Source organism: Clytia hemisphaerica, unplaced genomic scaffold (assembly GCF_902728285.1).
Source record: "Clytia hemisphaerica strain Z4C2 unplaced genomic scaffold, Clytia hemisphaerica genome assembly, whole genome shotgun sequence".
Taxonomy (NCBI): domain Eukaryota; kingdom Metazoa; phylum Cnidaria; class Hydrozoa; order Leptothecata; family Clytiidae; genus Clytia; species Clytia hemisphaerica.
This window is the reverse complement of record NW_027103531.1, coordinates 50193-62597: the sequence shown is the minus strand read 5'-3', so window position 1 is coordinate 62597 and position 12405 is coordinate 50193. Positions and strand designations below refer to the sequence as shown.

The 12405-nt window shown below is 34.8% G+C and overlaps 1 protein-coding gene and 1 pseudogene across 1 annotated transcript; both read left to right on the top strand.

Moving 5' to 3' along the window:
• Positions 1–3315: 3315 nt before the first annotated feature.
• Positions 3316–4069, top strand: LOC136799681 (anaphase-promoting complex subunit 10 pseudogene; annotated as a pseudogene).
• Positions 4070–4315: 246 nt separating this feature from the next.
• On the top strand, positions 4316–12369 carry LOC136799678 (centrosomal protein of 57 kDa-like). The gene is made up of 10 exons (XM_067056393.1): positions 4316–4382; positions 4612–4858; positions 5189–5386; positions 8660–8882; positions 9331–9445; positions 10032–10109; positions 10225–10335; positions 10843–10983; positions 11308–11531; positions 11853–12369. The coding sequence occupies exons 1-10, from the start codon at positions 4365–4367 to the stop codon at positions 12220–12222; spliced, it is 1725 nt and encodes a 574-aa protein (XP_066912494.1). The 5' UTR covers positions 4316–4364; the 3' UTR covers positions 12223–12369.
• Positions 12370–12405: the final 36 nt, after the last annotated feature.

Sequence of the window (12405 nt, the reverse complement as noted above, 5' to 3'; positions counted from 1 at the left end):
ACAATCAGGGTCATAATATATTGGCACTTTTGGCTAATTTACAATTTTTCGAAAATTGAAGTTCGAGCGAGAATGTCAATTTTTTGGCCTTCATCAAGTATTTCGATCTGGGAGGGATTTATGGGTTTCTAGGCTATATTTCAAGCCCTACTAGACCATTTTTGAACTTTTGGATCCTCAGATCCTAAGGTCCTAAGTCTTAAGTCTAGCGTTAAAACTCAGAGTTAAAACTCTACCCTTCGAACCTACTTTAGAGCACTTACAAATCGATTGTGGTTTCAAAACACCCCGGTGAATTTCCCTTTTGTGCCAAATATTTTGTCCCTGATTGTCTTTGAAAATTAAAAATGCCGATTTCTGCTCTGCGGGGGGTCTAAAATTAGGAGCAAACCCAAAAAATGTGAAAAATAACCCTTTTCCGACCATTTTAGGGGGTAGAGTAACTTTTTTGGGGGGTATCTTCAGATCTTCTTCGCCTGGTGTTTTTTCTGTTCCATATAATGATAATAGACATTTAAAAAAAAAAAAATTTAATTTTATGCATTTTTGACGATTCCAGCCCAAAAACTGCCCGGGGGGGGCTTTTTTATACCGAAAAATCACTTTTTTGAGTTTTATTTTAGGAATTTATTAATATCTTCAGCTCTATCTCTTCAAAAAACTTGCTCGAAATTCAAGATTATGTTTTTTATGAAAATTTAACCTATTGTGAGCATTCTGCGCAATTTTTAGGTCAGAAGTCCAAAATTGGCCAAACCCCCCTGGGGGTACTGATTCGCACTACAGCAAAAATTGGAAAAAATGACATTTTCTGGCCTTTTCAGGCCTGTAAAATGGTCAAAACTATTGCAAATCTTATTTTTTCACTTGCTGTACTAAATTTTATGAAGAAACAACAAAATAATCCATATTGGATTGAAAATTGTGCCCGTTGGAGCCCCTAAACGAGCTGTTTTTAAGCCAATTTTGGGTAGCAAAATGCTTTTTAAGGCCAATTTTAAGTAATTCAATAAACTTTAAACTAATTGATTCACACCTCTGAATATTTTGAGAGATGAAGTCTTCAATAAGTCTTTAAGCAAAATGAATTTCAATATTTTCACTTTTTTCAAAAAATCATAATGGCGTCTTCAAAAATCGCTTTTTAGCAAAATAAATCATATTTATAAAAAAAAAAGCATTTTTTAAGGCAAGCTTCTACAAATTGAGTTTAAATGCTGATTGAAATTTTTTTTGCAGTGATAGTACTCTGGAGATACTCCAGGGAAACCAAAATCATTTGGGTCTGGGATGCGTCTATGTCCCCCATTATAGAAATAAAATCCCTGCTAAAATGCAATATTTTTGCTTGAAATGTTGCAATTTAGCCAGTTTTAGCACAGATTTCAATTCCATAATGGCAGATATACCCAAATCTTAAACCCAAATGATTTTGATTTTCCTGGAGTATTTCCAGAAGACTATCACTGAAAAAAAGAATTTAGGTTCATGTCTATTGCCATTTTTAAGAATTTTCCAGTCAAATTGGAATTTTGATGAAATATTGCATTTTATTAGAAGAATTTCAATTCCAAAATGGTGGATATACCCAAATCCCAAGCCCAGATGACTTTGATTTTCCTGCAGGATTACCAGAATACTATCACTGCAAGAAAATTCAGGCCCATGCCTATTGTCATTTTAGAGATTTTTTCAGTCAAAATTTGGATTTTTGCCTGAAAAATGGCTCTTAGCAGGGATTTTATTTCCATAATGGCAGACATAGACGCATCCCAGACCCAAATGATTTTGATTTCCCTGGAGTATCTCCAGAGTACTATCATTGCAAAAAAAATTTCAATTAGCATTTAAACTCAATTTGTAGAAGCTTGCCTTAAAAAATGCTTTTTTTTGATAAGTATGATTTTTTTTTGCTAAAAAGCAATTTTTGAAGACGCCATTATGATTTTTTGAAAAAAGTGAAAATATTGAAATTCATTTTGCTTAAAGACTTTATTGAAGACTTCCATCTCTAAAAATTTCAGAGGTGTGAATCAATTAGTTTAAAGTTTATGAACTTACAAAATTGGCCTTAAAAAGCATTTTCTACCCAAGATTGGCTTAAAACAGCTCGTTTAGGGCTCCAACGGGCACAATTTTCAATCCAATATGATTATTTTGTTGTTTCTTCATAAAATTTAGTACAGCAAGTGAAAAAAATAAGATTTGCAATAGTTTTGACATATTTACAAGCCTGAAAAGGCCAGAAAATGCCATTTTTTCCAATTTTTGCCTGTAGTGCGAATCAGTACCCCCAGGGGGGTTCGGCCAATTTTGGACTTTTGACCTTAAAAATCGCGCAGAATGCCTCACAATAGGTTAAATTTTCATAAAAAACACTACATCTTGAATTTGAACAAGTTTTGGAAGAGATATGAAGAATAAAACTCAAAAGAGCTGATTTTTCGGTAAAAAAGCCCCCCCAGGCAGTTTTTTGGGCTGGAATTCGTCAAAAATGCATAAAATTGAAAAAAAAATTTTTTAAATGTCTTCTATCATTATATGGAACAGAAAAAACACCAGGCGAAGAAGATCTGAAGATACCGACTTTTACCCCCTACCCCTAATTATAAAAAAAGTTGGTATTATAAAAAAAAGTTGGTATTATAAAAAAAAGTTGGTATTAAAAAGCCTTTTGGCGCGCCATAAGTACCGGGTGTGACACAAATAAGTTACCCTCTTTGATTTGATATTGTAGGCAGTAGAGAAGAGATTTTTCAAAGATTATTTCAGAATCATTCATAGGAAAGCCTAACTTAAAATTTGGTGTATTACTTTTAAATTTTACTTCATTGGTTCAAAAGTTATGTTCAAAAACCTAAAATGCCAATTTTAAAAAATGCCAGTAGGCAGTAGGCATTTTTGACCTGCCCTGTATGTGAATATTTTGAATTGTGTGATTTATTAGAGAGTATGAAACAGGCACAAATATGCAAAAAGCGTCGATTTTTATTTATTTTTATTTTTAATCTCTGGAAATATTTTTGAACTTTTTTTTCTAAAATTGTTGTCCTACCTTTTGAGCTGCCGAGTTTCAAGTCTTTTTCTTGGCTATATCAAAAGATATGACCTTACTGACATGAAAACAGCTTTTCCAGTGTATTTAATGTTACCTGGACCCATTAGGACCCTCTACTCCAGACCCTCTGAAATAAAAAAGCCCCTTAAAACGTTATTTTTAGTTGTCTTCATTCCGTAAACTAGAGAAGAGATATTGAGGAACAAAAAAGTTGTATAGAAAACTATCAACCCTCTAGGCTGCTCTAAGTGGTGCTACCCGTACTCAGGATCTGGTATATTTGAACATTTTTTGTTAGAATATTGGTTTTAATCTGACACAGAGATGATGTACCCTAAGTAACAATGAGTGACACTAAATCAAAAAAGTATATTCAAGTTGAAGATGTATTCCCAGAGGAAACAGCTCTCCGAGTCCGGGAGATTGGACAAAATGCAGTTTGGTCCTTGTCATCTTGCAAAGTTGGATCAGGCGTCAACCAGCTTCGTGATAATGACTTGACGACATACTGGCAATCAGATGGGCCGCAGCCACACCTCATCAATATACAATTCCCGAAGAGAACAATTATCAGTTACATAAGTATTTATACTGAGTATAAACAGGATGAAAGTTACACACCAAACAAAATCTCCATCCGGGTTGGCAACGATCCCCATGATCTTCAACAGTTTGAGTTATTGGAACTGGATGAGCCAAGTGGCTGGATCAATACAGAACTGTGTAAAGACAATCAAAATATCAAAACTTTCATGATACAAATTGCTGTGTTAGGTAACCACCAAAATGGGCGTGATACACACTTACGGCAAATCAAAATATTTGGTCCAAAACACAATACTGTTGACGTGAAGGTCCCTTCCATAGAACAATTTGTTTCTGTTGACATGGCACAGTTCTCATGTATTAGGTGACGTATATGTTTACCGAAATCAATTATTGTACTGAGTGTTGTTTTTATCATTAGATTAACATCATCTCCTTTTTTTGTAAAATATTGTAAATTAACAACCCTCGTATTATTCTTTCTCAACCTTTTCACTCCAATCAGTCTTCTTGGGTGTCTAATTTATTGAGTGTACTTACCAAGTTAAGATTCCAATCATAATTGAGCGATTTTAGAACCAATCGCGGGATCAAAAATAAGGTTTTCTTTTCAAACATTGGAAGCAGGTATATAAAAGTATATCATTCTTCGATCAATTCTTTAATAAATTCGGATTTCGATATTAACTAATTTTCTTAATTTCTTTCTTTAGACTTAAAAAAAAAAGTAAAGCACATCAAGAGAAATAAATGATAAACAATGCAACGTTCTCAAAATGTAAGTACCAGACCCACTCGTACAAGACAAATCCCTGAACAACTTAGTTTCAACACCTGGCAAATATAGTTTCAAAAGATAACTTTATGAATTGAATCAATCATTAGAAGTGAGCGTAAAATGGGCTATGTAATAATACTTAGAGAATTATTAAAAAGTTTTCCTGTAAGCCTTTGTTTACCTTTGAGGATATATATGATATATCAATTTCTTTTTATATTTTTTTCAGGATCAAAGTCCTGCAAAAATCGAGGAACTATACAGTTCAACGCAGCAGAAATCTTTTGAGAGTATCATGAGAGTACCTTATCAACAAAAGCATCCCGTCTACACCAATGATGCACGCTCTATTGAATCACCTTACACTTCTTTGGGTTCATGTCGTAGCTCTTACGCCAGTATTAAACCTAACAGTTACAGTTCACTTCGCGCTCGTTCTTTGAAGGCTAATGCACAACACGAGAGTAAATCAAAAGGTATTGTTTCATTAAGAGTTTAAAGATTCATTTTCGGAGTTTGAGTGTCAAATTTTTCGTGTTTTGATTGGTAAACCTGACAGCATTTTAAAAACGTTACTTAGATGCTACACTGTTATAAGAGAGAAAACTGGATAAGTTGTCATTTGAAATATTCTGCTGGTTTTTGGCTAACCTTTGCGTATTTTCAATTTAATTTTTAGGTATTCCAGGGTATTCATTAATTGCTTTTTGAAAACTTCTGTATTATTTTTAATAAAAAGAAAGAATATGACTCTCACTGATAAAAGCCTTAGTAGTAAACAAATCCTTATATTCTATATGTTACAGCCGTCATGCAGGCATTACAAAATTTGCAAGACAAGATAGGTGCGTTGGAGGTGGACCGTGCAAAAGCCGAAAACAATTTGAAGAGTTTGACAGTGGAAACAACAGAGTACAAAGAATTATTGAAACAAAAACATGACCTTTCCACCACGTCAACAGTTGGCAGCCCTTGTAGTTCAAAGCATGGCAGCCATACAGAAGGTGAAAACCATTTTCAGATCTTACTTCCCATCCTCTTTTAAGCTAGAATGGATATATGACAGTCGGTAAACAAACTTGAAACAACTAGATGACTAGAAAATTAATTAACAATTTAAGCTGCTTTAGGTTCATTTTTTAAAATTTATTTTCTAAACGTTTCGGCCTCAACAGAGTACCATCATCAATAAAAAATTTCGTTGTAATGAAAATTAGCTAGCTGTAAAATTTACAAGTTTAAAAGTCATTTTATGCTTGAGAGGGGGCCTTGAGACGTATGTACTAAATGCTAAATCTAGTCTAAATTCGGATCCTAACCTAAGAATGCTGTAAGAATATCTTAAGATGATTTTCCCAAAAAAGTTAAGAATATCCATGATGAAATGGATTTACACCATTCTTATAAAAAAAGCGTGTATTCTGTTGAGGCCAAAACGTTTAGAAAATAAATTTCAAAAAATGAACCAAAAGCAGCTTCTGTTATTTAATTTTTCACTTAAGATGTATAGAAGGATTGATTTATTTGATAGAGGATATTTTCGCATTTGACTGAGATTCTTGATTCTGGGACGAAAGAGCTTTTCTTTTTTTTTTTGCGCCTTAATATTATTTAAATTTACCGAATTCAAACTCTAACCTAGTTTCGGCTCCTTTAAGGGAACAATTCGTGGCAAGAAATATTTTCAAAGATTCCCCAAAGGGATTTTTGCCTATTACGAGTCCGGAGAAATCAGTTTTGATTTTTAAAGTAACAAAAGAGACAAACATAGTAATTCAATTCATTTATTGGAGTGCATTTTTCAGGTCTACTGTTTCATTACAATCTCGTAAAATGTGGTGTTGAACATATAAGTTAATAAATTAAACAAATTAAAATTGGAATGTTTACTTCAACCTTCGAATTAGAAATAAAAACTTTCAAAAATATTTTCACATTGTTACAACGAAATCTGTTTCGATAAAATTTGCTCATTGTACGGGTGCGTATGGAACGACTTTTTTTTTTGACGATGTCAGTTTGACCATGTAGCGTCTGCTTTCCAACTGCATCACGTGTCACCATTGGAATGATGAAGGTCGTACCAACAAGAGGCTTTCTTTCAAGTTTTTATAGCCAACATTATTCTCATCAAACGATTTCCATATGATCCCTTTTGTCGTGTAACCGTGGTAGTTTTTGTAGGGTCCGTTCATTGCTACACGGTGACATTTTTCATGCCACCAAGCACCGTACCCTCTAGCCGCGCAATTATGACCTGCTACATCATTATCAGAATCAATGGTAGTGAATTTCATTCCTCTCATCAAACGACCATAATCTACGGTAGAGAAGGTTGAATCAATATCTTCTTCTTCATAATTGATCTGGTACTTCATACTTTCACTTTCGATTCTGACTTTGTGGATTATTTTCCTTTTTGTGACACCGAAGAAATCGGTGCCTCGTACAAGGTAGTCGTGGTGTTCTGACGTTGTCAACAAATGTAACAACTCATTACCAAGATAATACTCGCCTTCCGGATTCCCAAAGCCATGTTTGAACTCGGACCAGGTTCGGTCTAAGAATTTTACACTACCATCAAATCGACGCTGAAAGGCCATCCAACCGCCGCCAGCTTGTTCCATCAAACAATAAACCTTTCGTTTATATTTCCCCAAGATAATAACCTGATACACTCCATCGTTTCTGTATCCTAATGTGTACCATTGAGCACAATCCTGGGGAAAATCCACTGAATAATACTTTGTTCCTGGCTGAGTTCTCAGTGCTCTCGATTGATTCTGATAAGTACGAAAGAGAACATCGTAGAAATTACAATTGTAGTACCTCGTGGCAGGCTTATAGTCGAACGAAAAACATTTGGGATCCAATGAACAAATACTAATGCATCTTTGAGATGGTGCCTCCTCGATTGATTTGTAAGGTGTATAATCGATGCTCTTTCCCTCTGCTATCAAGTTGAATAGTTTACCGGCTTCAAGAAACTTCTTTCCAAAGAATAGCAAGAAAAATACGAATGCTGTTAATTGCATCTCGTTTTTTCCCCAATTGTTTCTTTCTTTTTCAACTCCAAATGGTTTTTGTTAAGTTTTACTTTATTCGTTCTTATAATGGTCAATTTGAAGAAAAAAAATTGTTTGACCAACAAAGCTTGAAAAGTTTTTCAGTAATGTATAAAAATATCCCTTCGATAAAGCAAATAAACATAGAAATTCATCGAGAATTCAATGAACCATTCACAATAAAATGGCAAAATCAATTTTTTGAATAATAACTTGAATAGTTTTGTCATTTTTCTCTCTTCAAGATATATTAATTAGTCATCACTTTGTTTCCATGCAATACATACAGATTGCCATTCAATGTATATTAATCATAATCCATTTTAATAACAAAATCAGTTGAAACCAGTCTCTTTAAAAATCGTGAATTCATTGCTTCCACGGCCTACAATGCTCTAAATCAGGCATAAAAATCTTAGATTGGACAATCAAACGGCGAAATCTTCATTACCTGTTTTATAAAGAAACGAGGAGAGACCGACTGAATAACAACACTAGGCTAGGTGATTGAGTTATTGATTAAAGCTATAATATTAGTTTTATAAATTACTTACTATGCCCAATGAACTCTTTGGGGAAAGTGGTTAATGGGAACTCCAGTGAGCTCTCACTAGATGTCGAACAACGAGAAGTCTAATTTGTTCGAATTACAGAAGAATTCAAATTATAGAAAGCACATTTCTAGCGTTCCACCTTTTAACGGTGATGGAAAATTATTTCGAATTAAAGAAACATTCTAATAATAAAAGTTCGAATTAGCGAGACTCCACTGTAGTGTTTTTTAAAACTTACTTGCAAATCTTATATACGCCTCCCCTTTGATGTAAGTTTCCTCCTGGGTCAGTCCCCCCAGAAATTTAAGACTGATAAATATATGATACTTATCCCACCCCCTAAAAATGAACAAAATCCTTTTCCCACGCCTTTTGTATTTTCCCACCCGAGAAATGTTGAAATTTTTCTTCCCGCCCCCCCCCTCTTTTCCGGGCAATTAATTTTTATGCACCTTTAACATTTACATTGTACACAAAAATGTATCAATTATCATTCACACTTCTACACTTCTACAAAAGATAACTGATTTTCCAGGAAAAAGAACATCTGCCAAAAAAAACTCCAAATGTGACAGAAGACTTTCTGTTAAAAAGTTCTCCCGCCAGAAAAATTTTGTTGGGGGGAGGAAACTATAATTACATTACTTTATTTTAATAGAACTTGGGAACCAGCTTGAAAATGCGCAGCACCGTTGTGAAACATTGGAAAAACAACTCGACTACATGCGTAAAATGATGCAAACCCAAACAACAACAGCTGGAAATACGAAACCGCCCCTTTCTACACCCACCACCCCGAACAACAGAAGGACATTTCATTCACCGCCGGCGACAAATGATCGTGCCATCTTATCAGATCTCCACGACAATCCACTGTTGTTGCCAGGTTTTACTTTATTAGGAATTTTGGTTGGCTACTTTTGATGACAAATCGCCGTTTAGCTTTTATTTTGTGGATTTTGAAAAATTGAGTGTTATTCACGAAATTTAGTCCCGATGAAAACTTTATAAGGTGTTATCTGTGAAATATTTTTGAACAAAGTTCCAAAAAAAAACTGAAAAAAGCTCCAAAATCTTTATTCACATCAAGAAAGCGTTAACAAATGTATTTCAATCAACCAGCCTGTGTAATTAAGCTCCCTCGATCTCATAAATTTTGGGGAAAAATTATACAGATCTCCAAGTAAAAAGAAAATTAAGTATACTAAAAGTGCATGTTGTTAACGATATTTTTTCTCCAAGAATCCCGGGGCTCGGCATATTGCCACATTTCACAACATACATATTAATATTTTCATCTGAAATGACATTGATCTTTCTACTACTCAGGTCACCAGCTAGAAGGATCCAATTGAGTGCTGTCCAGGAGTCACCAGCACTTGAGAAACTGAACGGTCTTGAAAAAGAACATTTGAAATTGACAGCTTCCCAGTCACAAGCTGAGGTAAACATATTTTTTTCATTTAATGTATTGTGGAAATTTAATTGGTTTGAGATAAAGTAGCTCGTCTAGATCATAGTGTGGAGGGGGTTTGATACCCCTTCTTTCTATCTCCAAACCTTGGAATCCCCAAACCTTGGAACCTCATAAAGGATTCTAGCTTTTCAACCCTAAAAAGTACTGTGCCTTTTGACAGCCTTCCACTCAAACAATATTTTAAATTTCCTTACAATAGGAAATACATTGTAGTTAGGGCAGATTACTTCTTTGAAAGTGAAAAAAGTACGGACAATTATTTTAATATTCTGACTATCTCTGACAAGAAAGGGAATGGTTCGTGTCAATCCCATACCTTCCCGAATGGCTCTTTTTTCTTACTACCCCTTTCTGACAATTTCTGTTCCCCTTAGGTTTTTTTAGATGTTGCCATCGCTTTTCGAAAATATTAGTAAAAAGCATGAAACAATTTTAAATTAGTCACGGCTCTGCGAAAGCACGTTTTAGCTCTTTACCAACTTGGTCGATTTCGAAAAGGTTTTTTTCAGTAACCTGCACATTCTGTCGAGCATTGGCTTCTTTTTTCATACAGAACAAAATTCGTCAATTAGAAGAGAAGATTCGAGAGGAAAGCCACTGTCGAAAATTGTTGGAAGATAAGGCTTATGAGGTAAAAATTTAAATCGTTAATACTTTTTTTCTTAAAAAGAATAGCGTGTCATTTCTTATTGCTGTGGACCTTTTTGAAAGTGTCATCCAAGTTGTTTATTATATTTACTTTCTAGCTAGAACAAGTTGTGGCGCAGGCAAATCTCATCGACCACAAAGATCCAGGGGCAACAACGAACACCGGCTTGAAACCAACGAAGACTGTCAAAAAGAAACGGAAGAAAAAGGTGTGAAATCTTCTGTCAATACACGGGTTACAAAATTATATCAATGCAGTCAAAACATGTGATTACTCGAAAAAGTTCACGTGATTTTATTCTCATATTACTTGCTTTGCAACTTACAGCTGATAACTTTATTTATGTCAATAAATTCGAACCAAGAAGAAATAAATGTCATGTAACAAGCACATAAAAATTTCGAGTAAAAGTGTGATTTGTCTTCAGACTTTAATTTTGCAACCTGTGTATTGAACTTTTCATTGGATTAATCGAACGAAACAGGGTTCAAATCCAGATCTTAAAACGCTTGCAGCCATGATTTTGAAAATTGTTAAGCAATCGACATAGCCATAGCGATGTAAGATAGCGTGTCAAAGTCGTGTTTTAGTTGTCACAAAAGTGACCCCTTTGTGCAAAATATTCATTGAAAAAAACAGCAAAAACCCTTTCATCCTCCTTTTAGTACCTGAGCAAAAGTTTCTACTTTTTCCAACATGTTACTTTTTCTTTCAGATCATCGCAAAAGCACCGACCACAAGTTCTTCGTCCTCGACGACTCCGCGTTCACCACGGTGCCAATCGACGGGTCCTTCTACTAGTCCTAATAACCATTACCTACTCGACCTTAACAATATCCCTTTCGTCGTTGGCCAGGTATCGAAAGTTTTTGTTCACCGGTAGCCAGCCCTCACTTCTTTTCGTTATGCATTTTTATTTCTTAATTGGCTTTGGTTATATAATATGAAGACAGAAACATAAAGAGCTGCATGACCTCTAATGATATTGTAGTCAAAACATCAAATTTAACTAAAAAAGTACTTTTCGCTAGTGGTTCATGTCATTAGACGTCATGTAAGAATTGAGGATTCAATGCTCTACTTTTAATCAATCGCAGATAATAAAAAAAACGAAAAAAGTACAAACTAACAACCTTAATCGCATATTTTCCAGTTATTATCTATCATGCTTCTCTTTTAGTCTACGTCTCGTTCTCACTCGGTCGGTGCAAACGTTCAGAACGTTCTTTCGATGATGAAATCACACAGTAGACTTTGTGAGAGCGCTAATCACGCCAAGAAACCGAACACTTCGTCTGCAAGAAGCAAAAGGCCGACACCTCGAACGCCCAGATCACCAAAAAGCACGTCTGAACTGGAATTCTTATTACGTACTCTCAGCGAAGAGTTTGAAGAACTTGTCGAGTAAGAACAACTTCCCCAAAATTCGATCCAATGCATGTTAACTGCTAGACAATTTAATTTTTCCATTAATCATGTAGAAGGTCTACAAATGCTTTCAGGAAAATTCGATTTTATTTTGATCTCCATTTTTTGATGGACATTTCTACACAAAAAGGAAAACTAAACCTCCGCATCCATATGTGAATTTTAAAAGTTGATGGAAAATTTAGTTTCCGCTAACACCCTCTTAAATTTATTCATTCATCTTTTCATTCCGCTTACTCACTAATTCATTCAATTTTTAATGCATTTTTTACTCAGTCAGTCATTCGTTAATTTTAGGGAACATCGTCAACTTTCAGAACGGATCGAAGTTGAAGAAAACGAACTTTTACGACAAAGTGACGAAAAAGAACTTTCTCTGATTTATAATAAATTAGAATCGAAAGGTAAACAAATATCCATGATTCGTGAAGTGCTCAAGTCTTCACCCCAAAGTAAGGTTGCACCCACCGCAGCGTCCAAACAACATACGAGCAGTGGTAAATTAAGACTGGGGCCACAAGAAATTGAAGTCGTGACCACTATACGAGCGCCAACGAAAACATCTACTGCAAGATCAGAAACGAAAGGTAACACGAACTTGGACCTGCTGAAAAAAGTCCGTAAATTACAATATACCTTACAAAAAGAAGATTTGAAATGGGATTAAGATCTTTTTTGTTGGTTGATCAAGACGCAGGGGAGAAACTTGCTTATGCTACTCATAGTTGATCGTCTTTGAGCAAGGCTGTTTTCAAAGTTCATTAGACCTACTGGTTGTTTTGACCAATAAATACACTCATACATACATCATTCACTAGTTTTTTTCCAGTATCTACTGTCTCCAGCTTTT